Source organism: Carassius gibelio, chromosome B7, assembly GCF_023724105.1.
Source record: "Carassius gibelio isolate Cgi1373 ecotype wild population from Czech Republic chromosome B7, carGib1.2-hapl.c, whole genome shotgun sequence".
NCBI lineage: Eukaryota > Metazoa > Chordata > Actinopteri > Cypriniformes > Cyprinidae > Carassius > Carassius gibelio.
Window position 1 is genome coordinate 28,018,124 of NC_068402.1, and position 25,388 is coordinate 28,043,511.

The 25,388-nt window shown below is 37.8% G+C and overlaps 1 protein-coding gene across 1 annotated transcript in view; it reads left to right on the forward strand.

Moving 5' to 3' along the window:
- Positions 1-5,158: 5,158 nt before the first annotated feature.
- The window catches only part of rbpjb (recombination signal binding protein for immunoglobulin kappa J region b), a 49,960-nt gene continuing 29,730 nt past the window's right edge, over positions 5,159-25,388 (forward strand). The window contains exon 1 of the mRNA XM_052560608.1: positions 5,159-5,328. Within this exon, the coding sequence (XP_052416568.1) occupies positions 5,309-5,328 (20 nt within the window). The 5' untranslated portion in view covers positions 5,159-5,308. The remainder of the gene's footprint in view (positions 5,329-25,388) is intronic.

A 25,388-nucleotide genomic window follows, 5' to 3' on the forward strand; every position in this document is an offset into this window, starting at 1 on the left:
CCACCGAAGTGTGTACAGTAATTTAATGGTAACATTAAACATCCTCTCATCAAGCTTCAAAATGGTTTTATAAATTTCACAATAACACGACTGTCAAGGTCCTTTGATAAAGGCTTCTGGCTTCCTTGTCGACAGTGGAAAGTATTACAGATAATTTGAAGAGCAGAATTTATTAATCCACTAGAAAGAACCAATCCAAGCACATTGCAGATAAAGACTGAAATGCCATGACATTTTTGGGGCAGCCAATTTGCACTTTTTGTCAAACTCAACAGAGGCTAGCTGTGCTGTGAGAATGTTTTGCAATATTTACAGGAAAAAAATACTACAGAAGCTTTAAGTGACCTTATCATATACTGTGAAAAACTGTAAATGGTTTAACATTGCAACATATGTAACTTTACAGTGAAGTATTGTGCAATTTGTGGTTTTGCAAGTAAAAACTGTGAATTACCACATCATTTACAGTGAAAAACAGAAAAAAGATACCTGAAACATTATGTTGCCATATTTCTGCACTGAATGTCTGGCTTTCTTCTGTAATTTATGAATTTATGCTGTTTGTTTGTTTGTTTTACCGCAGTATATTTTTTGCAGTGTTAATAAAAATAAAAAGCCTGTCAACTTAGAGTAGTCTTTACGTTTTTCTTAAGCCCAGTCTTCCTTTTTATCAAAAGATTTTCCTGTGAAATTGTACATTGGCCTTGTGTCATTTTGAGTAGCATCTCGACATGCTTGATTTCTCAGGACAGTCACTGGTTTGTACATCACTACTAACAGCTCAAGGCTAAAGCTGGACTACAGTAACTGAGATGCCGCATTCGGTCATTAACTTCAATCAACTATTTTCCTCAGACTGTAAAATACATTTGCTACACCAAACGCCTTTTCCCCTCTACAACCAAAATCGGAAAACCAGGCACTTGTAATTATGGGCTAAATCACTTCATTAATTTTTTGGTTTCATGAGACATTTTGAAATGTCAAGCACCCATGAAATAGGATGATGATTTGTGTGTGTGTGAAATTCTATTCAGATGCCGTCATCCTAGCCGGTGTACTCCCACTAAAAGAGGTAATGTACCAAATTTACATTCATGGATGTGCACTCCGGGACGACACTCAAAGCCTAGAGCCTTAAACTCATCTTTTAATTTCATTGGAGACTCTCTAAACTGTTTTGAAGCTGTTCTCGGATGTACTACAATGAATTTTCCATCCTGCTCTCACATTAAAGAGCGAGGCACTGATTTGGGCCATGGCTGTCTGTGAAGCCAATGATGCCTGGGTCTTTTGAAGATGACTCTCCATTAGTCAAACTGCCTATTTCGTGTGGGTTTTCCCTAGTGTTTTGTGGTCCATCCATGTGTGTGTGTGAGACCCCTGAGGCGAACACACACATACAGCTGACTGCTTGAACTACAGGTCAGTCCAGCCCGGCAAAATGTCAGTGGTGTCTTGTGATGCCTCTTGGCATTCATTATCAGATACAGAACTATTATATGACTCCAAAGCACACTTACTTTTGAAATAATAACAATTTTCAACATGGTGGGTGTGTGTGTGTATGGTTTGAGTGGGGGGGGGGGATAGGTGAGAGATAGCATCACAATTCAAATATTCCCCAAAAAGAAAGTAAAATCTAACTCTGGTGTGCAAATGATATCCCTTCCCGCGTTAAGAATGTGACTATCCACATTGAGCACATTGGGAAGGCTGAATTAATCTCTCCTATTAAGTTTCTCCATCCTCAGTGACTGCTCAGAGGGCTTTTTTTCATTTTGATGAGTATGAATATTGGAAATCCGAAAGGCCCCGGCCCTAATCCACACATTATACAGGTCTGTGGTTAAAAGGTATCATCTGGTTGGGGGCTGAAGTGGGACTTGCCTTTGGAGACCAGTCTTTCTCTTGGCAAAACGCACAGCCGGTCATCAACACTGGATTTACGGGCGGCACACTTGTGGTTCAGTCGTGATTGCTTGGATTGGCGGCACATGCTGTCTGCTTCATTGAGCTCCTGAGATGGGTCTCTTTTATTGAAATTAATCACTTGGGACCTGCAAGAAAGATGAGAGAACAATATTGGAGTAGAAGGAAAAAGAGAAGGAAAGAGAAGGTAGAAAAGTAAGAAACGGTGCTCAAACTTAAAAGAGCGAAAATCTGAATGAACACCACTTCGGGTGAGAGAGAATTCAATAGAGATGGCTATACTGCCGCGCTATACAAACACATTAAAATGAATGATGCTTTTATAGCAATAAAAAGAATAGTTGTTACTTAGGGCAAACTTTGGCAAAGACTCAAACACTTTTCCAGCAAACTCTCAGGCCGGCTTGACAACTTATGGTGTGTACCGAGAGAGGAAAGAGTTATGGGGATTCCTAGGGGAAACGTTAAATCATATTTGTGTGTATCCATAAAGCATGTTATTAGTTTTATAACACTTTAGGGTCAAAGTTTAAAACCAATAGTTAAACTTGGAAACACGCACTCCCTATCATAATTTCACATATCTTGAGGCTTTTGTTACAATGGTTGTGAGGCCCTCGAACACTTGCACTTCTGCAGTCATTTACTGGTTTCATCTGTAAAAGATTTCGGAAACTTTACAGTTTTTATAAAACTCTAAGAGTAACTGGAGGTTACTTTCTCAGATCGTAAAAAAAAGACGGGGGAAAGGAATGGAAAATGGCTTTGGTGCATGAGGCTTCCTCCCCCGAATCCTTTGGCTGAAGGCTCAGTGCCAGATTGTGTGAAACCTGTTTTTTTTCCTCTCTGCTGTGACCTATCCGTCCTAGTACTCGTGTCACTCTTTTCCACTATCTCGCTTCTCACATTTTCCTTCTTTATCGTGCTCCTTTTCCTTTCAGTCCTCCTCCATTCCCACTCACTCTCTTGTCAGAAAGATTATGAAGCACAAATAAAAATCAATAATACAGCCGAAGGATTGGAAGACTGTGGATTAAAGTCAGTTTGAGGTCAGGTGTGAAGAGCCCGACTGCTGTTTAATATTCCTGAACAGTTCACTCAGCTCACAGCCAAGCAGCACAAAAGGCATCAGTTGAGCTGTCAAGTGTGTTTTGAGATCATGAAATAATCGGGTGATAAAGAATCTAGCTTCAGAATGGCAGGATTATAAAGAAAGACCATGGGAAGCTGGGGAAAAAACTGTATTTTTAAAGCAATAGGCTACTTCATTCAGATTTCTGTCATCATTACTCACCCTCACATTGATCATGTAATACTGCGAAACACTGAAAAAAAAAGATGTTTAGCAGAATGTCTGAGCTGCTTTCTCTTCCCTGCAATGAAAGAGGATGGAGAATTAAGCTGTCAAGCCCTAAACACAAAAACAAGCAAAATAAGTGTTTCATACAATCATGCCAATTCATATCTATTTTACATTTCGGCATATTGATGACTAATTTGTACAATATCATAATTTTTTTCATATAATCTGCGTATGCCCAACCTGTCTGGTTTAGATGTGCGGTTTTCTTTCTAAAAAGCATACATTTCCATATGATTCACATGAATTTACACAAAATTGTTGCTTCTTAGTGGTGTTTTTTCATGAGATCAATACAACTTGACGACAGGCACAAGATAGCTTTAGGTGAGTTCGACTTCCTGCGCAGATTGAGTATAACTTGAAGCAAAGCATGCTGGTAAGAAAAAAATATACAACTAGAGGTGGCATGACAATACATCACAGTGACGTATGCAAGTACAATGACAACAATTTCAGGACATTCGACTTGACTGATTCTATTACATTTCTCCAGAGTGACTCCACAAGTCAGTGGCTGACAAAAACATACATCCCACAATATTGGAATTAAACTAATACAGGCTTATCTTGAACATCCCAACTCGTTCAGACGGGCACTATATTAAACCCCTGAAAGGAAAGGGTTTCTGGTTCAGTAATCTGAGAAATATAAGATCTAATCCACTTTGCCTGTGATAAAGAAAGCAAACACTGCACGGCCATCATTGCGGGAAGCGGAAAGTGTCCAACTTGACAGCTCTGTTTTCAACTCCTCCGCTGCCTTTTGGGCAGGTGTGAATACAGCAGTCACACTCGAGACCTAGCTGAAGAGGTGGTCCCGGGCCGCTTCCAAACCAACTCTGGCATGGTTGAACCATGAATGGATGAGCTTAACACACACGTGTTTTGTTTGCAATTTTTGGTTCACTTGCAAAAAGTGCAGCTAACTGAAACAATCGGAACAATAGACCCCATCACAAATTTTTTTATGGTTTTACTGGTTATAATGGGAATTGTATTGGTTTTACTGGAAACTGTAAAGGACCTTGTGGATCTCTGTTGGTCACCCTCTATGGGGGTCTTGTTAAAACCAATAAATCCTAATGGAATATGTCCCAAAACACACTACAAAACATTTTTTAAAGGTTTTAATGGTTAGAACTTAAATGTTTGTAATGTTTGTATGGTATTTGTAGTGGAAACCATCCTTTTTTTTGTGATGATCTATCGTTGTTTGTTTTTCAGCGGGTCAAAGGGAACCACACTAAAAAAAAAAAAAAAAAAAAACAAAGCAAGTGAACTGGTGTGAAAGTGAAGTGAAGTGACATTCCTCGTGTGAATACACCCTTAGGCTGCTAATCACTGCAGAAATGTTTTATTTACAATCATGGTTACATTTACTTCCACTGTATGTAAAAGAGCGGCATGGATATTCTGCTAGCTATGCCATGAAAGAAAGTCATTACAGAAAAGTCAGTAAGTTGATAAAATGATAAGAATTTTACGATCGAAATATAAAGGTTTCTGCTATGTAGTAGGCTATTATGTATGTGACCGTATTTCTGCACATTATAGTCATTTTAATGGTTTGATAACAAGCACCATAACTATCTCGCGAGCAAAACTTATCAGACCGGAGCCTGGGAAATCTCTAGCTTCAATGTCAAAATGTCTTGCCAATTCCGCCTGTGGAGGTTATTTATGAGCGGGTAAACACTGTTTCAAGCACTGTAAAACATCCATCCGCGGCGCTTCGCACCAATCTCGCGATGCCACGAGCCTCGCTCACTCAGCTGTATGGTGAGAGTTTTCCTCCTCTCGCGAGATCAGAAGAGTTTCCCACGCCTGTTGTTGTGGTGTCTGCCCTTTTCTTTCACTCACCCTGCCCCCCTTGCGCTGTCCTCGTCACCCGCCCCCTTTCTCTCTCTCCCTCGCTCCTTCGGTCTCCAGTCTGCTTCTGTTGTCTCGGCGGCTGGAAGGATCTGGGAGAGAGGATCTCGCGAGTCTTGGAGTTTTGGTGAGAGTTTGTGGAAGATGGCGCCTGTTGTGACAGGGTAAGTCTGAGATTCAGGACTGCTGCAGGAGTTCAGCGGCTCGCACACACTTTCTTATTTTTGAACGGGTTTAATAAAAAGATGGCGGATTTCTTTTCCATTTTGCACATGTGCTGACTGTGTACTGTGAATTTCTGTGTCCAGCTTCTTCATACGAGCACGCGGAGTCAGTGTTTTTATATTTTGAGTGTAGTGCGCGTGTGTTGTGTGGTTATTGCATTGAGCCCGTGGGGAGTTGAGGGCCAGCCAGACCGTTTTGTATTGACTTTCAAACCACGCAGTATCCCAAAATGTAATTGGAATTTTTTGAAAACACCAAATAAACAACGTCGCTGTATAGGGAAACCCCCAATAACGGATTGCCCCTAGTACACATGGTGAAGATGCACATTGTATGGTTATAGTATTGCAGTACAGTGGCTTTGTTTCGTTTGGGATTGAGTGGAAAACACCTCCCATCTGAATGTGTGCTTTTGTTTCTCTGCCGGTGGTCAGATGTGTTTTATTGATTGTCTGCGGGGAAATGTGCTCGATTGTGAAGTGCTGTTTACCAAACAGAGCCGCTGGCTCTGCTGTCGCTCACTCGGTGCAGACAAATGATTATTTAATGGCAAGTGCAACTAAGGACGTTAAAGCTCCCCGACTGGAAAAAGAAGCAAGGAAACGTTTGGGAATCGGAGCCTTTTGCGAATGAATTTCTAACAAGGAAGTGTTTTGCTTGTGCCACTCTTGGGCATCAATGCTGAACGATGTGCGAGTCATTGTGGCACTGTTTCCATCTGAATAGTCTGTAGCGGGGATATCCCGTCCACTCCTGAATTATTAAATAGAATAACAGTAGGTATACTAAAACGTTTATTCATGTTATTCAGTTAAATATTATTACACTTATTTTGCAAATATACATCGACATAAAAACAAGTCAGTAATAAAGCGTATTAAGTTTCACAAACATTACATACTTTTGTTTTGTGACGTACATCACTTTAAGTAATTTGTAGTTCAATAAGTGTTCATTCAGTGGCTGCTCTGATTCTTTAAATTATTCTTTAAACTGATTCACTTTGGTAACCATTGAGTTTTTCAGACTTTTTGAACGATTCATTAAAAGAACTAACTTAGAAGTCACCTTAATAGATGCTTTTTCCCTTCTAATACCACAAAATATTTATTCCTGTCCCACTTAAATTGACAGAATCTATAACTATAAATTAAATCCAGTCTTCCCAAGATAACAATAAATGAGTAAGCAGACAATACTGTTCTTTTTATTTTAAGTGTTCACTACAGTTTTTTTTCGTCTGCCTAAATGTTCAAACTCTTCAAAGCTATGTGGATTCTGATTATCTCTCAAAGATTTATGGTTCATAAGCCTGGAAAAAAATTATTATTAAAGTGACTCTGTTGTGCCATATTGTTCCACTTGGACTTTTCTGTTGTCAAATAATTAGCATGATTTCAAAAGCTTTTTATTTCATCATAAAACTTTTAGTCTTTGATATGACCAGCCCTTTAACCTTTATGTTCATTTCCCTGAAAAGTATTGACGGTGTGTCATTTTTAAACAATACTCTGTTTGTTTAAGCTTCTTCTCTAGATTGAGACCACAGTGTTGGCAATGATGTGTATTTGAATGACAGATGGGGGAGTATTTGGGAAACTTGTTTGAAAACAGTCATTGTTGTTTATTTGTTGGTGCAGAAAGTAGACACATTAAGAGATATCTTAAATTCTCTCGTCTGTTCAGTTCTTCAGTTTAGTTGTTTTTATTAATTTATTAAATAATTCATTGTTATTGCTTTTATTATTATACTTTAATTGTGATAAGGATATTAATGTAGAACAAAGTTATTTAGGTATATTTAAGACATTTTGTGAAATTATAACCACCAAAGCTCCTGTTGATTACGTTTTAGAAACAATAATACATGCAGTGCACAGTAAAATTTGTTATTTTTTTTATTAAATTCATGCATAAATAGACACTGGTATCTTTCGTCATCTTTGCACACAGCCAACAAGGTGACAGACATCCCCTGGCTGGGATTTTTTTTTTCTCTTCCTTTTTTTGGCGATGGGTGGGGGTTGGTGGCAGACTGTTTATTTGGGGGCTTTCCAGCAGACCTGAACTGCCACTGTTTTGACAGGGGAGGCCAACGACTGGTTGACTGGCCACCTGTCCAGCTGATGTCCACCAATGAAATTAGAGATGGCATGATTGTTAGCATGTGTGAGGGCATCATCGTGCCGGTGGCTGGAGCGATTAGAGTGTGGCTGGCCTTTTACAGTTCACTGCACAGTCTTTTGTGCATTGCACCCTGCTTGACCTGATAAATCTTGGGCTTCTCATGTGAGGCTGCTGCTCGCCTAATGGCCGAGAGTCCGGTGTGCTAACACGAGAGGTTGTTCGTTCAGTGTAAAGCATGAGTGATCCTTCTAAATCCCCGTTTACACCTGGTATCAACATTCGCCTCGGTGTATCTCATTCTGTTTTGATTGGATGATAGAAAAACTATGGATTCGCTTTAAAAGATGTGAGTGTAATAATGTATTTTTAGGGTATCTATCTATCTATCTATCTATCTATCTATCTATCTATCTATCTATCTATCTATCTATCTATCTATCTATCTGTCTATCTGTCTATCTATCTGTCTATCTATAAAATATATCTTATATATATTCTATATCTTATCTTTTGGCAAGGCAAGTTTATTTATATAGCACATTTCGTACACAATGGTAATTCAAAGTGCTTTGCATAAAATAAAGTAAAATAATGAACAACAAGAATAAAACAAGCAATTTAAATTTTTTTACAATTATTAAAAAATTGACTTATTTAAAATGAATTTAAAACAGTTCGAAAATAATTTCACGTAAAATAAAATAAAGAAAACAGTGAAAATATAGTGCAATCAGTTCGGTCTTTTATATGCCTGTTTAAGATATGCATCTTGTCTTATATATTTAAGGTGTATCCAAGTTAACTGATTGTTTAGAAATAAATCTGAATGTATTGAATGGATGAAATGTAATTGTATTTTTGAATAAATGAATACCATTATGTCATAGCATTGTTTTGAGGGATATTTTTCTGAAGTTGTTGGTGCTATTTTTATTGCTTTTGCAAAGGTTACTGTGTTGCTCATACAATCCTATTTATCAGTTCCTTGGTTTAAGAAAGATCTGTAGTGTGTGGAGGGAAAACAATCCCAGCATCACCTTGAACGATGAAAGCATGAATCACCTCCAGCGCAGTGCAGCCTGTGTCATGCTCCAGGGGAAGGAGATTTTATTTAACACTACACAGACCAATTTCTGTTTTGCTAAAGCATATGCGACGTAGACTTGGAGTGTAGCCCTTTTCTGTTGTGTATAATGACACAATGAAGTCTGTCCGCTTGGGACAATGAAAGGTGTGTGCCTTGATAAACAGGTAGGCGTGTGTGTGTGAAAGAGCCGTTCCCCTGAGGCATCTCTCCTGCTTTAATACCCATTATGCAGACGCTCTGCAAAGGGGTTAGAAGAGAAGAGTGGAGGGGCGTTCGGTGACCTGTCTGAGGAGAAACGAGACTGTGTGTAGCATAAAAGAGAGCATGCATGCATGCTGTCTCATCCTGCTGCTCTTGCTTCCTGCTTTGTGCTTGAGCAAAGGTAAACCAATGAAGAGAGGCTTGCTGTTGCTACCTAGACTGGGAGGTGCATGCTTTTCTCACCTTCATGCAGAGTTGCCATCATTATTGTGGTCTAAGTCTAACCTTAATTTATTGGTTGGTGAAAGCTGTATGTATAAAGGAAGAAAAAAGGAAGTTCTGTGCTTAGTGTAATAAACTCGCCTGTTGCATCATTTTTGTCTGGATTTTATTTGCAACAACCAACCATGTATGTTTCATGTGTTCTCTCGCATCTATTTGCTATAGAAAACCATCGAAGCCCAGTGTTGATTTAAAATGCGGTCATTTGAGGTGGCTAAGACTGTTGGGGCTTTCCTCAACGGTCACACCAGGAGCTTAGAGGATGAAACGGCAAATTTCGAAGTCATTTAGCTTGGCTCAGAGTCTGCATGGCACCCAGCATCAGTTCTGGTCCTTTGCCACGAGTTGCATTCAGTGACCGTTATATGCTTTCTGATGACTGTGGAAAAAGATTTGCTGTCAGTTTAACCCTTCACAAAAATCAATGCTCATTCTTTTTCATTTGTCAAATAAAGTCACTACATCAGCCACAATGCAGAACACAAAATACACACAAATAAAGTGTCATCCCTATTCTCACATCCACAATGCAACCCAAACCCCCAAAACCCACTCATGAGAAACGAAAAAGTGATATGGCATGAGTGGTTCCCTCTTATATAATTCGCCAAAAAGAAACCAGCTACCGTGAAGAAGACACACTGAAGTGTTGGAGGGACACCACAACACATCCACGATTCAGAACAAATGCAAACACACACACACACACAATAAAACACAACATAACACCCTATTTAAATTGACTGTAATCGTGTTATAATTGCAAAAAATGATACTTCAGGAAAAAAAAATGGCTAAACTTTAACAGTCGTTTTTATTAATAATGATTTATAATGTTTTCACACAAATCTAAATGATAAACTTATGGAAAGATATAGCCTATATCTATGTGGAAATGACAAATGAGAGATTGAGAAATGCTGAAGAACTAGAATTTTGATGGAAAATTTTACGTTTTTGTTTGTTTTCAAGTAAATGGAAACCATTCCCATTAAACCATGGAACATTGGATCATGTTATCTCCATGAATACAAAGTTAGAAATGTGTCTTTTTAAAAGTAAAAGTGAATTTTACATTTATATATATATATATATATATATATATATATATATATATTTATGTAAAAAAAATACCGCAAATCTTCCCAAAACTACATAAATGTAGAGTATAGACATTAATAGACTCAGTAAAATTGCATTTGTTTAAAATAAAGGAACAATTTTTGTTCTTTGTGTGATCACATTTTGTTGTCTGGGCTCTCTGAAGACCCCACCAGATGGAGTTACATTCCAAACAAATAGCTTCGAAGTTCGAAGGGTTCAATTCAACTTTGGAATCGTTTCAAACCAATGGAAACATTCTTTCTTGATTGACTGGTCAGTTTTCTTGTGGATGTATCATTTGTAAGAAGCTTCTCTCCTTGCCAGAAATGGTGTAAAGGGTCAAGAAATATTATTTACTTGTGTGAGCTTGGAATCTGTTGAATGGTCTTAGTTTTGTCTTTATGGATCAAAATGGCATTATCATACAGAGCCCAAAATTGCTGCTGTGGTTTTATGAAAAACTGGGTAAAAAAAGGCCAATCCCCCATTGTGTTTGCCTTGGAATGGATAATGCATGGGGTAAAGAGAGCCCAAGAGTGCAATAGTGTTTGTGGTGCCCTTTTTTTCTTGAATTTCCTCATTCTTGCACTGGCCGGTTGGTTGTGATTACAGCATAGCCAAGGGAACTTTGCTTTCTTCACTGTCAGCAGTTTTTTTTTTCCCTTTTCAAACATCCAGGATGTTTCATTCAGAAAACATGGAAGTGATCGCCTTCATGGTCAGTGACCGTTATTTGATTTCTGACTAAATTTAACCAGATTTGCTGAACGTTGTGAGGATTATGTATTTGTCCAAAAAACATATTCGGCAGTGAAATATGCTTGCATGTGTCTGGGAACCCTTGAACCTGTGCATGAAAAAGAAACAAAGCTAGACAGAAAAAACTCTGATTGTCCATGACAGGAAAATGGCCCCACGTTGATGAATTGTTTGTTTTGGCGTGGGGAAGGACCTCAGCGCTGTGGAGTGACTGATTGACAGTGTTTACTCTCTAGCGGTCCAGCTGTTTTTAAGAGTGTGCCCTGTAATTGAACACAGCGACAGTGACTTTTTGTTCATATATTTCAGATTTTCTTGAATGTGTAGGATTGTGTTTCTTTTGGGTAGCCCCCCAAAAGAAAATATCAGTTTGATCTACTATTAATAGGCTATTTAATAGATTCATAAGATTTCTTTTGATAAATTATTTATATATATATATATATATATATATATATAATTTTTTTGGTTGTGTAAAAAAAGTAAACTGATGTGAGAAATTACTTGTCATTTTTAAATGTGAATGAATTTTTGTTATTTCAAATAGAAAACACTTTAAAAACATTAAACTGATATCAACCTGTATAATACATTTACAAATGTGGTTTCAAATGACTTCCATTATGCCCATGGAGGCTGCATTTATTTGATGATTAAAATAGTAATATTGTGAAATATTGTTACAATTAAAAAATATATTGAATTTTTTATTTTTTTAATACAAAGCTGAATTTTCAGCAGCCATTTCTCCAGTCTTCAGAAATTATAATATTCTGATTTGGCGCTTGACATTTTGCACTCAACAAATGATTTGATGAATATAAAGTTTAAAGGAACGTCAGTTATTTGAAATGGATTTTTTTTTAACAATGTAAAAATCTTTACTGTCATTTCTGTTTAGTATAATTTGTACTTGCTTAATACAAGTACCCTATTCATTTGTTTATAGGGGTCCTATTTTGCTCTTTTACAAAGTCTTGATTTTGTTTTGGAGGTGTACTAGAACAGGCCCTCATGTTTTTGAAAAACACATTATTTTTCACATATTTTACATTATTACAACACCTCTCTCCCCAGTCTGGCATGAACGGCTGGAATAGTTCCTCTATCAAATGAAGGCCCGCCTTCTGGAATACAAGATGTGCTGTGATTGGTTCGCTGGGCCCGTCAAAACTTACGTGTGTGAATTCATAATTTTTATCAACTCATTTCCCCATATTGAGGGTAAATACATGTCTTGATCCACCATTTGAGAAGAGAGAGAAAAAAGATTTATTAAGCTGGTCATCCAATTTCTATGTGGATTTTTGTTCCACTACCCAGGTCTTTTCTTTTGGTCAGAAGGAGACTACTGCTACTTAGAGAGTCTGTGCAGCACAGCCTGGCCAGCATCTCTCCAGGACAAGGACATCTATTAGGCTGCTAAGCGCTGTTCCTCAGGGATCTGAGGTGGATGACAAGAGACACTTGAAGTGGCTGGCACTTGGGAAGTTCGACTGCACAGGAATGACATAGCAATGTCTGGGTGACCTTGCATAGTCATTCCTTGAAAAACACAACCTTTGCTTGACAGAGTAGGCAAATGGGCAAGAGGGATTTTTTTTGACATGCTTCAGTACATCCAGATGTTGATGAACAAAAACATGAACATATTAAGTAGGCTAATGTATGAAATGTGGGAAAAAGTAGGGGAAAAGCCATTATTAGGCTATTTTTATGTGCGCACAAACCTATAAGCCCAAATCATGCCATTTTCGAAAACGAGCGTAGGATCTACACACCATCTTGTGTTATGGTTAGATTTAATTGGGACCATCTGCTGTAAGTGAAGATATGCCGTTTCCTGTTTGTGTGTCATTACATAAGCAAAAATGCAACGAAGGCAGTTTATAGAGGATGCTTTCTCAGAATTCGTCTGCGGTACTTAAAATGTTTTGTATGTTGGTTCTACATATGCATCAACTGGATTTTCTTTTGCCTTTGCAATGTGTGTTTTTTCCACCCTATTGCACTATTAGTATTGTGTAGTTAAGATAATTGCACTTGTTTTGGTGGGGCAGTTGTGGCCTAATGGGTAGAGAGTCGGACTTGTAACCTGAACGATGCATGTTGGAGTCTCAGGTCCAGCAGGCATTGTAGGTGGGAGGAGTGAATGTACAGCGCTCTCTCTCCACCTTCAATACCACGACTGAGGTGAGAGCCTTGAGCAAGGCACCGAACCCCCCACTACTCCTGGTCTGTGTTCACTTGGATGGGTTAAATGCAGAGCACAAATTCAGAGGATGGGTCGCCACACGTCACTTCACTTTCCCTTATTTGTTCTCCTATTATGGCTTTTTTTGCCTATAAATATTACACATAATTTATGATCAAAAGGAAAAGCTGATGCAGTTTTGGTCAGATCCAGTGTAAAATCCAGCCTGTAAGCTATTTTGTCTAGTTAGTGGATTCTAGTAAACCGTCTATAGCCACTGCAGTTGAAAGGAAAAAGCAAGATTACTAAAAGTCGTTATCGGCATAGAAATATCATTATGGTGCATCCTTACAAAATAATTGAGTGACATGAAGAAAAAAACATTTGGATGATGCCTGTATATTTAATCATCTTTATTTATTTTTATTTAATTTACTTTTTATTTTTTTTAGATCTGTTAGGACATTTGTTTGTTAGATAAGGTCAGGGAGGGAGGAAGGATGGACGTATGAGATTTGGCATGATTTTCCCCTTCAAGAGTCCTTTAGTCACATTTGGACTTGAATGAAGGAAAGAGAGAGCTAGAAAGATGAAAGAGGAACAAAGAGTTGCTCTGAATGTGTCCATTTCCTCTGTTGATACAACCACGCAGAGAAACCAGACAGTGAGTTCGAGCTGTCATGTGTAGGCAACACATCACCAGCTTCCTGTCTATCGGACCTTGTAACCCCTCACCCATCTACAGATCACAAGTGAGCGTATGGTCCCCTCACATCTGTGGAAACAATGTGTGTGTTGAGCAGAAGATGCGAAAGGCTCACAGAATATCACCACATGCTCTGATGTCATTGGTGCTTTACTGGATCCAGCGAGTCCACTATTAACTTCTGACCCTGGTGCATTAAATATAATCACAGATTAACAAAATATTTTGGACACGTACGTTTTTAAAAGCAAACAAATCTGTGGTTATGTTTTGACTCTCGCAATGATTTCATCGCTGGAGGTCACAAGGTCGCTGTCACTGTCATTAATAGGTTTTATAACAATCTTGACTGACTATGGCTTTTCAGAATCTATGTACACTATTTTTTAAATGTTCGGGGTTAGTAAGATGGATTCATTGATTGATTTGTTAAAGACATGATTATTGTTATTCCGCATGAATGTATTGAATTGATCAAAATAATTGTTTAATAAAATAAATGTTTCGAAATAAATGCTGTTCTTTTAAACTCTCTTTTTATATGTTTACAACATTTAGCTACAATAATAAGAAATCTTTCTTAATCACCAAAATGGCATATTGCAATGATTTGAGAAGAATCTTGTGACAGTGAAGACTGGAGCAATGGCTGCTGAAAAATCAGCTCTGAATAGATTACATTTTGCTAGGGTTTGCTCAATGATTGTGATCGTGGATGATCAAGCATTTTTTTTTTTACTGATCTGTATCGGCTTTCTTAAGGCTGTCATGCCAGTGCCGTGCATCAGGAGTTCAGTATGTTACTTTAAGTGCGTGTGCCAACAGCCATTAAAACAAAAAAGAGAAGATGCCCAAATTTGCACGTTCAGCCACTATTAAAAGCAAAACAAGAAGAAATGTGCATGTGTGACGCGCAAGAACCAGTGATGTTTGTGCTCGCACAAAACACACGTTTGAGCTTCTGTGTGTAGTGCATTTGATTCACATTTTTTTAAACAATCTTTCATTCATTTATCATTTACTTCTCTCTGCCGTCAGACTATCTGAGTCATAATGTGCTGCTATGGGTTGTGTCTTGCTTCAGATTTGACTGATGGACTGTTGCGTTCTAACACCGCAAGCTTCAAGTTTTCTAACCATGTGTTGCAATTATTGTGCTTATTGTACATATAAAGCATGCAGGTTTATATCAGCAGTCCCATATTCATTATTTGTGACCACACAGTCTGTTTACAATGTGTACCATTGCAGCATGTTTACATCTACCAAAGTCTTTATATATATATATATATAATATTATTATTATTAGTTTTTTTTCATTGTATTTTTAATCAAATGAATGCTGCCTTGATGAACATAAGAGATGTCATTATAAAAAAAATAAAAATAATAATGTTAGTGTATTGCTGGTAAAAAATATTTCTTTTTTGTAATTTTATTTTGGTGCATGTTTAGTTTTATTGATTATGTTGATTGTCACATGGGGTGGTTCACCCAAAAATGAAAATTGTCATCATGTACTCACCCTGAAGTTCTTCCAAACCTGTATGACTTTCTTTCTTCCATTGAAAACAAAATAAGATAACCAACATTTTTGCTGGTAACCATTGGGTTCCATTTGTATTCAGCAGAACAAAGAAATTCCTACAGATTTGGAACAACATGTAGGTGAGTAAATGATTTTCATTTTCGTATAAAATATATCCCTTTCCTTTGCTTACTATGACACACTTTTTCTTTGAATCACATCATAAAAATAAAGAGTTAGGTTAGTCTCTCAGTGCCACAAGCAGATCAATTCCTATTTTTAGGTTATGTCCTAATTCTTATATTACCCCTTAATGCACTATCCTGTCCACTTGTCACCGGTCAGAATGAAATCTAGAAATATCATATGAAGAAGAACTAAAGTTTTAGATACTTCCATGTTTTAAAGGGGAAACTATAGTCCCAATGATTAAGAAACATGAGTAAGAAGGTCACCGGTTCAGTTCTGGGTTAAAGTAACCCTGTATTGGAAAGCTCTTTGGTTTCCTGCATTTGTACATATTCTTTGGAGGTAGACACTTAACCTCAGGTTGTTCCGTTGTTTTAGGCCCCTGCAATTAGAGTTACTTTGGCTGCAAAGCTTTCTCTAAATGATGAGCAAGGACTCGGATTAAAATGAATCCAGCAGTACACGGCAGCACAAGCACAGTATTTGCACAAGCTCACACCCTGAAAGTGAACGCCAGCGTACAGCTGCCAATCAGAAAACCTCCAGTGTGCGTCTAAGGTGGAAATACATAGTGACTCAATACCGATAGGATGTCAGTGTTGTTTTCTTTTCTTCCCCTTTGTGTGGTTTAGCTCTGGTTGAAGCATGAGGCAAACAAGATCATCTCTGCCAGACATTTAGGGGGATGTTGATGTTTTTTCCCCCTTCTAGTGTGTCTAAGATGAGCTAAAAGTGTAAACATGTGGAGATGACTCTGTGTGTGTGTGCGCGCACGCATGAGCCTGAACGATTGTTTTAGGCGAATGGCCAGCTGCGAAACGGCTCTTCAGAAAGTCCCATATGGAGATTCTATGGGCGCTGCTTGATGGTGGAAGTGGTCAGAATGAGAGAGAGGGAGAAAGTTTTCTTTGACTCCTTCCCTGTCATTAAAATATCCCTGTGTCAAAGAAAAAGCTGGCGTTCTGGGCTCAGCCATATGCGCCTTGCCCGAGGCGACCCGACTCGGCCCATCAACCAAACCAGAGCTGCCCTCCCTGTGATTCTTCCAGAATGCCCCTCCCTTGTGCTATTGGCAGGGGCGTTTAAGGGCAGGCTTTAGGGCCATGTCTCAATAGCGCCCTTCTCTTAAAATAGGGTCCTGCGTATGACTTGATCTCCTCTACTTTGATTATGTAACTCTTAAGGTTTGACAAGAGTGACGCCAGAGACTTATCAATTAAAAAAGGCGTTTTCAAACGGATCAGCCACATGTCCTATTAAATGGACCAGTGACACTATGCTACTTTTTGTTTGTTTGCTATGGTCATGTTAAAACTGTCGAGGTGAAACAACTGTGCTGATTTAATGAAGAAGAGTTATTTTTTAACAGCAGTAGTTTGGCATAATAATAGACCCTCCAACTCTATTAGACCCTTATGACTGTGTGTCATTAAGTCCCTTAAAACATCAGATTAGTTATTAAAATTTTTAGACAAGGTTAGAATATGCAAGATTTAATATATGATATAAAATAATTAGGATATTTTTTAAAAGGGTAATATGACATTGCTAGAAAGAACATTATGTTGTGTATTTGGTGTAAGGAAATGTGTTTATGCGGATTAAGGTAAAAAAAAAAACACTTTATTTTCTCCTAATTCCCTGTCTTTCTGAAACACGTCGATTTTTACAAAGCTCATCGGTCTGAAAAGCGAGGTGTGCTGTGATTGGCCAGCTATCCAGTGCATTGTGATTGGCTGAATACCTCAAGTGTGTGACGGAAATGATACGCACCTTAACGTACTGTGATGCACTCTCTAGCTGCAGCAACGAAACACTCCTCCAAAGAGAAAGGAAAAATTTTAACCGTATGACCACATGACCTCTTTAATGAAACCTCAAAGTTTTCTGTCCCTCCATTGGAATTCCAAGAAACCAAAACTTCACATAGAGCACTTCACTTATGATAATCATGCATATTTCATTAAAAATCATTTTTATTTGTGTTTCAAAGATTAAACAAGGTCTTTTGGATTTAGAGAGACATAAGGGCAACTAAACCATGACAGATCAGTGAATGAATTAAATGGACCAGTGAAATGATGCACATTTTTTACACTAATACAATATAAAATACACAACACAATGAAATGAAATGAAATGTACATATGAAATGACATGAACACACCTGTTCCTTGATATCTGATTTGATATGAGATAAAAGAAAAAAAAACTTTTAATAAGTTGTTTGTCATAAGCTTCTAAATTTTCTAACAAATCTGCATACATATATATATATATATATATATATACACAGTACAGACCAAAAGTTTGGACACACCTTCTCATTCAAAGAGTTTTCTTTATTTTCATGACTATGAAAATTGTAGAGCCATTAGCTGGACCGCAGACAGGCCAACAAGTGCTAAGCATCTCTCAGGGAACTCCTTCAAGACTGTTGGAAGACCCTTTCAGGTGACTACCTCTTGAAGCTCATCAAGAGAATGCCAAGAGTGTGCAAAGCAGTAATCAAAGCAAAAGGTGGCTACTTTGAAGTACCTACAATATGACATATATTTTCAGTTGTTTCACACTTTTTTGTTATGTATATAATTCCACATGTGTTAATTCATAGTTTTGATGACTTCAGTGTGAATCTACAATCTTCATAGTCATGAAAATAAAGAAAACTCTCTGAATGAGAAGGTGTGTCCAAACTTTTGGTCAGTACTGTGTATATATATATATATATATATATATATATATATAAATGTATTTATATGTGAATATGTGTATGTGTTATGTGAATATATATATATATATATATATATATATGTATATGTGTGTGTATGGAAAATGTTATTTTTTGGTGATAAGTCAAAACTATTAACTTGAGGAAGTCAACATGACATGTTTTGGAGTCATTACATTTAAAGTTTTTCAAAACCAAATGAAACACAAATACTAAGAGCAAATTTCTAGGAACTTGACACATGTTTTAAATAAGTTTTTTTTTTTTAATAACATTTTTCCATTTCTTCATCTTGGACACTTATTGACCCATCAATTAATGAGCCGTTTTCAGAGCTGACCACAGCATTCTTCCAAACGGATCAGCCACATGTCAGATTGATCTTATCCAGTCATGGCACTTGCCACAATGCCCAGTATGAGCCAGCCTTGCCCAGACAAAATAACATTAATCAGATGAACTGGTCCCACCAAAGAGAACTTTATTCCTGTATGTATGGAGCAACTAAAGGAAAGCATATGGTGGGGTTTGGCTTACTGACGATCAGTCGTTCAGTTTTACCACCATTAACCCTTTTTTAGATCTTGTCATTTCCTCTCTCATTCTCGTTCAGTCTTGGATTTCTTCTGCCATTCCCTCTCTTTCTTTATGTGCAATCCAGATTTCCTTGGAGGCTTGGCAAACAGGGAGGATTGTGAGAGTGTTTGTTCAGAGTCTCGTATCCTCACTAATGTGATGGTTGGCTCCTGGGCCGATACGTGTTGGCACAGCTCGGGCCTCTCCCTGCGACAAGCTTCGCCAAATGTTGTAGTCTAGCATAAGAAGCACATACTGAATGATTTAGGAAAGCCCTCGGCTCGCTGTTAAGTTCTGTCAAAAGGTCAGCATAATTCTGTAATTTGAGGTAACCGCTAACTCGACTCAGATGACTTCCTCAAGTTAATAGCTTTCAGCTCTCTGTATCATGTAATGACTTGGTAGAAAGGAAATAAAAGCCTCAATTGAGCATTAACTAACTTCTTGCTCATGGCTAACTTTGTTAACAGTACATTAATTTTGAATGAACTAATGGTTGGTGCCACTATAAAAGGTAAAGTTAATCCATATGTTCAAACTAACTTGAAGCTGGTGTTCATGGAGGAAGGACCCAAGCAGACACTGAACGGAGATGATTCACAACGGGCTGTGCTGATTCGGCTAATGCTTCTCTGTTGGGCTGTGGTACAACACTGGTATTATGCTTCGGCCTTCGTCATATTTATTTCAGCACTCGGCATCAAATTATATCGGCATGCGTGTTCAATTGAAAATGAATTTAGATGAGACAGGATTGTGTGTAAAGTTTTAATGCATTGCCAGGTTCTTTGGTGAAAGTATTGGGTGTCAGGTTGTTTGCCTCTGGTCCTGCCGGCACACGAGGTTGTCCAGTAGCGCTGGTGTGGTGTGACTATTGTTGCTGTGACTTCAGGAAGATGGTATTTCTCAATAAGAAGACGCTGTAAATGTAGTCGCGGGGTTTAGATCTCAGAAATCTATCTGTCTGCCCTGCAGGGACCTTGTGATAGACAGGACACACACACACACTCACACACACACACACACACACACACATACACACACACACAGATATATCAGATAAATTAAATGTGAAAGATTAATCATTACTGTGGTTAGTGCTTGCTAGCTTTTTAAGAGAGGATTTCATTTTCTTAAAGGTGAAGTGCACAATTTTTGTCTCAGTGTCAAAATAGTTTCTCCTATCCCAGCTATAGTCAACTGAAAAGGCTGTTCACTCCAAGAACAATGACTTTGACCATAGAGTTATACTCTTTTTCTTTCATTGCACTGATTTAAATAGAATAGCACACTCCACTTTCTAACTATCCACCTTATTTTTCATCGCAGTAGTAAGCTAATTTCTGAATGTATGAGACTTCTGATACATTAGCTGCTTGAATGGATAGTTCAACCATAAATGAAAATTTTCTTTTAATTTACTCTCCTCAGGCCATCCAAGATGTATGTGACTTCATCAGTAGAACAGTAAAAAAGAGTTTTAGGTGAAACCGCTGTCCTTGGCGTTTCATACACTACATTTCTGTGGCTGCTGGGTTTGGATAGTCAAAAAAAACATATACAAACAAGACCAAATTGATACCTATAGCTCCTGATGATACACTGAGGTCTTATGAAGCGAAATGATCGGTCTGTCCAACATCATGACCTTTAATCCACAGCCTGGGCAAACGGTCCTCAGCGAATTCATGGCTGTGTAGTGATGTATGCTTACACTAAACATTTAAAGCTCACAAAATAAAAGTTACAATTCTGATGATTTCGATATGAAAGTGGATGACGTCATGGAATTTTATGCTCAGCAACTTGTTGGAACCAGAATACTTCAACAAAGAATTGAAAGAGATGACCAAGAACATACATGAGCTGCAGATATTTGTTTACAAAAGATAGTGAGGATGCATATAGGGTTAGGTATCATTTGAATTTAAAACATAAGAACTGGACTCGATCAAGAGCTCTCTGGGCCCTATTTTAATGATCTAAACACAAAGTGTAAAGCGCACTCAGGGCGTCCAAATCCACTTTTGCTATTTTAATGACAGAAAAACGGTCTGTGCGCCAGGGCGCATTTTTGGAATGGTTTGACCCTATTCTCTTAATGAGTATTGGGCATAACGTTTAATAAACCAGTCAGAGTGTCCCATTCCCTTTAAGAGCGAGATCGGTCGCGCCATGGTGGATCGCTATTAAGAACAGTAGTATTTGTTGGTGGAAAATCTGAACGCCTCTCAAGCGAAGAAACCAATCTGCTCGTGCGCGAAGGTAAAGCGCGCGAACAGATCATCTACGAGACAAGCAGGCATCCACCAAAGCTCTGTGTGATGAGTCAGTAAATATATATGTGTCTGTATTGGCACGATTGTATAATTAATTCTATGCCGTTGGTCTATGCCGCAGTCTATTTTCAGCTCCTTAAAATAGCAATGCGTGTTCAGTACACCTGAACACACCTCTTTTTTTAAACCAGCACACCCATGGGAACACAAATGGGCGCAAATGCATTTGCTAATTAAACGGCGTGGTGCTGGACGGGAAAATGTGAATGGTGCTGGACTGAATCTAGCAAACACACTTGCGCTGCGCCTTGCATCGCATTGCGTCGGGTGTATGATAGGGCCCTCTGTTTGCAAAATGGAGCCGTATGTTTCTGGATAATTATATATATATATTAATGGAGGTTGTAGTTCTCACAATTCTAAAGAAAAGATATTAGACAACTAAACAAAAATCTCATGGAATTTATGAATGGAATGACTCAGTGACTCACTTAAGATTTACTCATTTCATTACTTGAATATGTGTTTTTAAATAAATATCTTGAATGAATGATTCAAAGACATATGCATTTATATCAGCCCATTTTCGGCACCTAAAAATATGTGCACACAGGAATTGAGAGGTGGAATTGAAATTTAAATTTTACAACAAGTATCAGATTCCTGCCTCGAAGTATCCGTTTCTGGAATTGGAATGGATTTTTGATACCCAACCGTAGTTGCATAGGACATGATAAAACAGCTCACTTTAGTCTAACAGTCCTTACATAAAAAGTGGTCCTGTTTGTTTGTGCAGTTTGACATCTTGTAGGGCTGCACAATTAATCGAAATTAAATCGCAAAGGCAATAAATCACGATTAGGCTGAAGATTCGATTGTCATGCTTATCTTTCAGTGAAGCACAGTTCTGTGGTCAGTAGTAAATCTCCATCCAAAGGCCAGAGGACACTCGCGCTGAAAATCCAAATATACCACGAAGAAGAAATCTAGCAAAGCTGATAAACAGAATATTTAACTGCTTTTATAAATTAAACGTGACTAATAAACACACGACTATGGCAATATATGGTAAATCTGAGTTCTTATTATATAAATTTCATCATAATAAAGTATATCTAAAATGAAATGCTAATCGACATTTATCACTGCTAAGAATACAATTAAATATTGTGTGCCTTAATTATTCTGTTTAAGCCACATCATCTCATGGACATGACATCATCAGAAGGATTTTTTTTAACACTCGACTGACGTTATCTAGTGAGTTTAGAGTAAAGATGGAGCAGCATTTACTACACAGAGCCATAGTTCACTGAGAAGATCCACAAACAGGTTTCATTATAGCAAATGATTTAGTCGATTTCATAATCCTACGATTATATCGTCTGCGATTTATGAACGCGATTTAGCATAGCTTGTCAGATGATTACGACTCTGTGTAGTAAATGCTGCTCCACCTGAAAGCAGGTGATGGAGATTTACTACTAATCACAGAACCGGCTTTACTGACTGAATGCGCAAGACAATCGCGATTAATCAGCCCTAACATCTTGTCAGCTTATGATTTAACAGATTCATTAAGTTTGGGTTGGAAGTAGATTAGCATTAGAATACGTGTTTGAGGAAACCTGTGTGAAAACAGTTGTAATCACACTTCAGCATTGATATTCATAGTTCGCGTAAATTCAGCAAAGTGTTTTTTCTTTTTCTTTTTGTGAAGGTAGTTCAGGTGCACAAAGAAAATATTTTGTTTTTATTATTACCAGTACCACACATTGCACAACCCTTTAATAAAGGACAGCAGAATAGACATCTTGTGACTTATTCCTTTGGGAATAACTTCGGGACTTCTCTTTTTTCCTGAACTATGCGCGTCTACACTGTGAATAGAGCAGTGATAACAGTGGATAGCTCAGTTGGAGGATGCCGCAGGCGTTGAAATGGTATCTGCACTTTTAATCCTCCTGTCTGTTTTTGATGATGTCACAGCCTGTGGCCTGCAGCTACCCATACCGATGTGCAGTTGTTGCTTTTTTGTTTTGTTAGGCAGATGAGTGCCAGATACAGAAACACTTTTATACTGTCAACACAGTCATATGCTGTACTCTTTCTCTTTTTGGGAGGTTTACAGTCTCTCTCTCTGTCTTTTGTTTTTGTCAACAACAAGTACAACCGGTCTGTTCTTTATTCATAATGTATATTTTATAATGCACAACATTTAGACACAATTCATTTAAAGTTAGTCAGACACCAAACTAAGAACTTTCTTACCCAACTTTGACACAATGGGAGGAACAGTCAGATGTGAAGTATTGCCAGACCAGCTTCCGAGAGGGACCAGATGAAATGGATGGATGCTAAACCATAAATCATTTATGAAGGAAATCTGTAAATACAAATAGGATACAAGAGGGAGAGCAAAAGTAGAAGGTTGTAGAAGGTCGAAGCTCTTGAGAAACGTGGTTTCGACATCATGTTCTGTGATTTACAGTGTGCTTGTTTGAGCGTGTTAGTCACTCCTCGCACATAAGTAGAAGGATTATTTTACGTAGAAAAAAAAACTAAAAAATGCTCTTAGTTTTGTGATAACATTTAGAAGTTCTGTTTTTTTGGCTTTTCTAAGTACTGGTTGTTGTGAAAAGTGTCACAGTTAATTCTTCTATTAATGGACATCTGAATGATTGTGAATAAGAATACTCGATTGAGTCATGTCTTGATCGATTGGATTCCTATCTGATTGGGTTTGGATGTTCATTTCCACTCAGCCACATGAACATGTCTCCACTGATCTACTGTTCCTGATCAGGTTTCGAATGAGTATTGGAGGTCATTGACGCTTGGTCTTTTCGTGCTGGCTGTCTGCTCACTAAAAATGTGGTGAACAAGTGTAAAAATCCCCGGTTGATGGGGACTGAATCTGATTGGAAGTAATTTATTTTCTGTTTTTCAACCACATCATGTTTTATGAGGAAGAACGCAGTACATTTTTTCATCGCCATGTTGGTTTGCGTGCATTCGTTGCTTCAGGTTTTACACATTCACCCGTCTGTAGATTTCAGTTGGTTAAGGAATCTCAGTTCCCATTTCTGTCACTGTGGCGTGTGGTTTTTCAGAGACAAGGGAAAAAATGCTCAGCTGTCATTCATGCTGTCATGAGGCTTGTCTGGGGAAGTCCAAAAACAGTCTACTAAATGAGACGTTCACAAGCATAGCCTGATCGCAGTGTGTCTTTAGGCAGCACAATCCACAGGCTTTAAAGAAGATTTTTCTGATTTAATGGATAACGCTTTGGAAAATGGGAATTGCCAAATTATTTTAAAATCTAGCCTGATGTTTCTAAATAATGTTCTGTTGTGATCAGATGAACAATGCGTCCTATTTTGTATTAGTGTCTAGTGGTCAATTATCATTTCCTTCTCTGAAAATGTAGCCCCAGGCGCATCCATCATGCTGCAGTGAAATCTGTGGCCGCCTACAGAGTCTAAATTAAAATCCCCACTGAGGACTGATTTACTCTGTATTGATGTAAGAAATACCCTCCCTGCTGCTCTGGCTGATGAAACCATTACATCATCCTCACTTCCTTTTGGAAAACAGGGAGTCAATACTTTTTTTGAGACTTTTGCACTACTTAATAAAGACACTTAGCCTGTCGGCACCTATCATGTTTTTAAAAGGTTAATGACCTTGAGATACATTCAAGTCAAATACCATCAAAGTAGGGCTCTCGTGCTTGTAAAACATGTATTTGTTTTTATATATGCACACATAATATTAATAGAAAAAACTACAAATTGGTTTATTAGATTATTTGCACATTCTTATTATTTGAATATTATTTGCATATTCTTCACTGCATTATTTTTCTTGATTTATTTATGCACTATACCATTCACAGGTCGGTTTGTTTGTTTTTTTGTTTCTGAAAGACGTCTTTTGTGGAGTGTTTTTGTGCTGTGCAATATTAGACATTATAAATGTCTTTACTGTAACTTTTGAATGATTCAACACCTCCTTGCTGAAGTAAAAATCTGGTAACACTTTTGTTAAAGCCTTTATGTATAATGCATTATAAAAGGTTGTTAAAAGGGTATAATGCATTATAATTATGCATTAAAATGCATAGTGAAATTGATAGTTATAATGTATTACGGTAACTGTGGTTCAAATTATTCATGAGATTGTCCAATGTATTATAAGGCGCATTACAAGGCATAATTAATGCACTAAAACTAT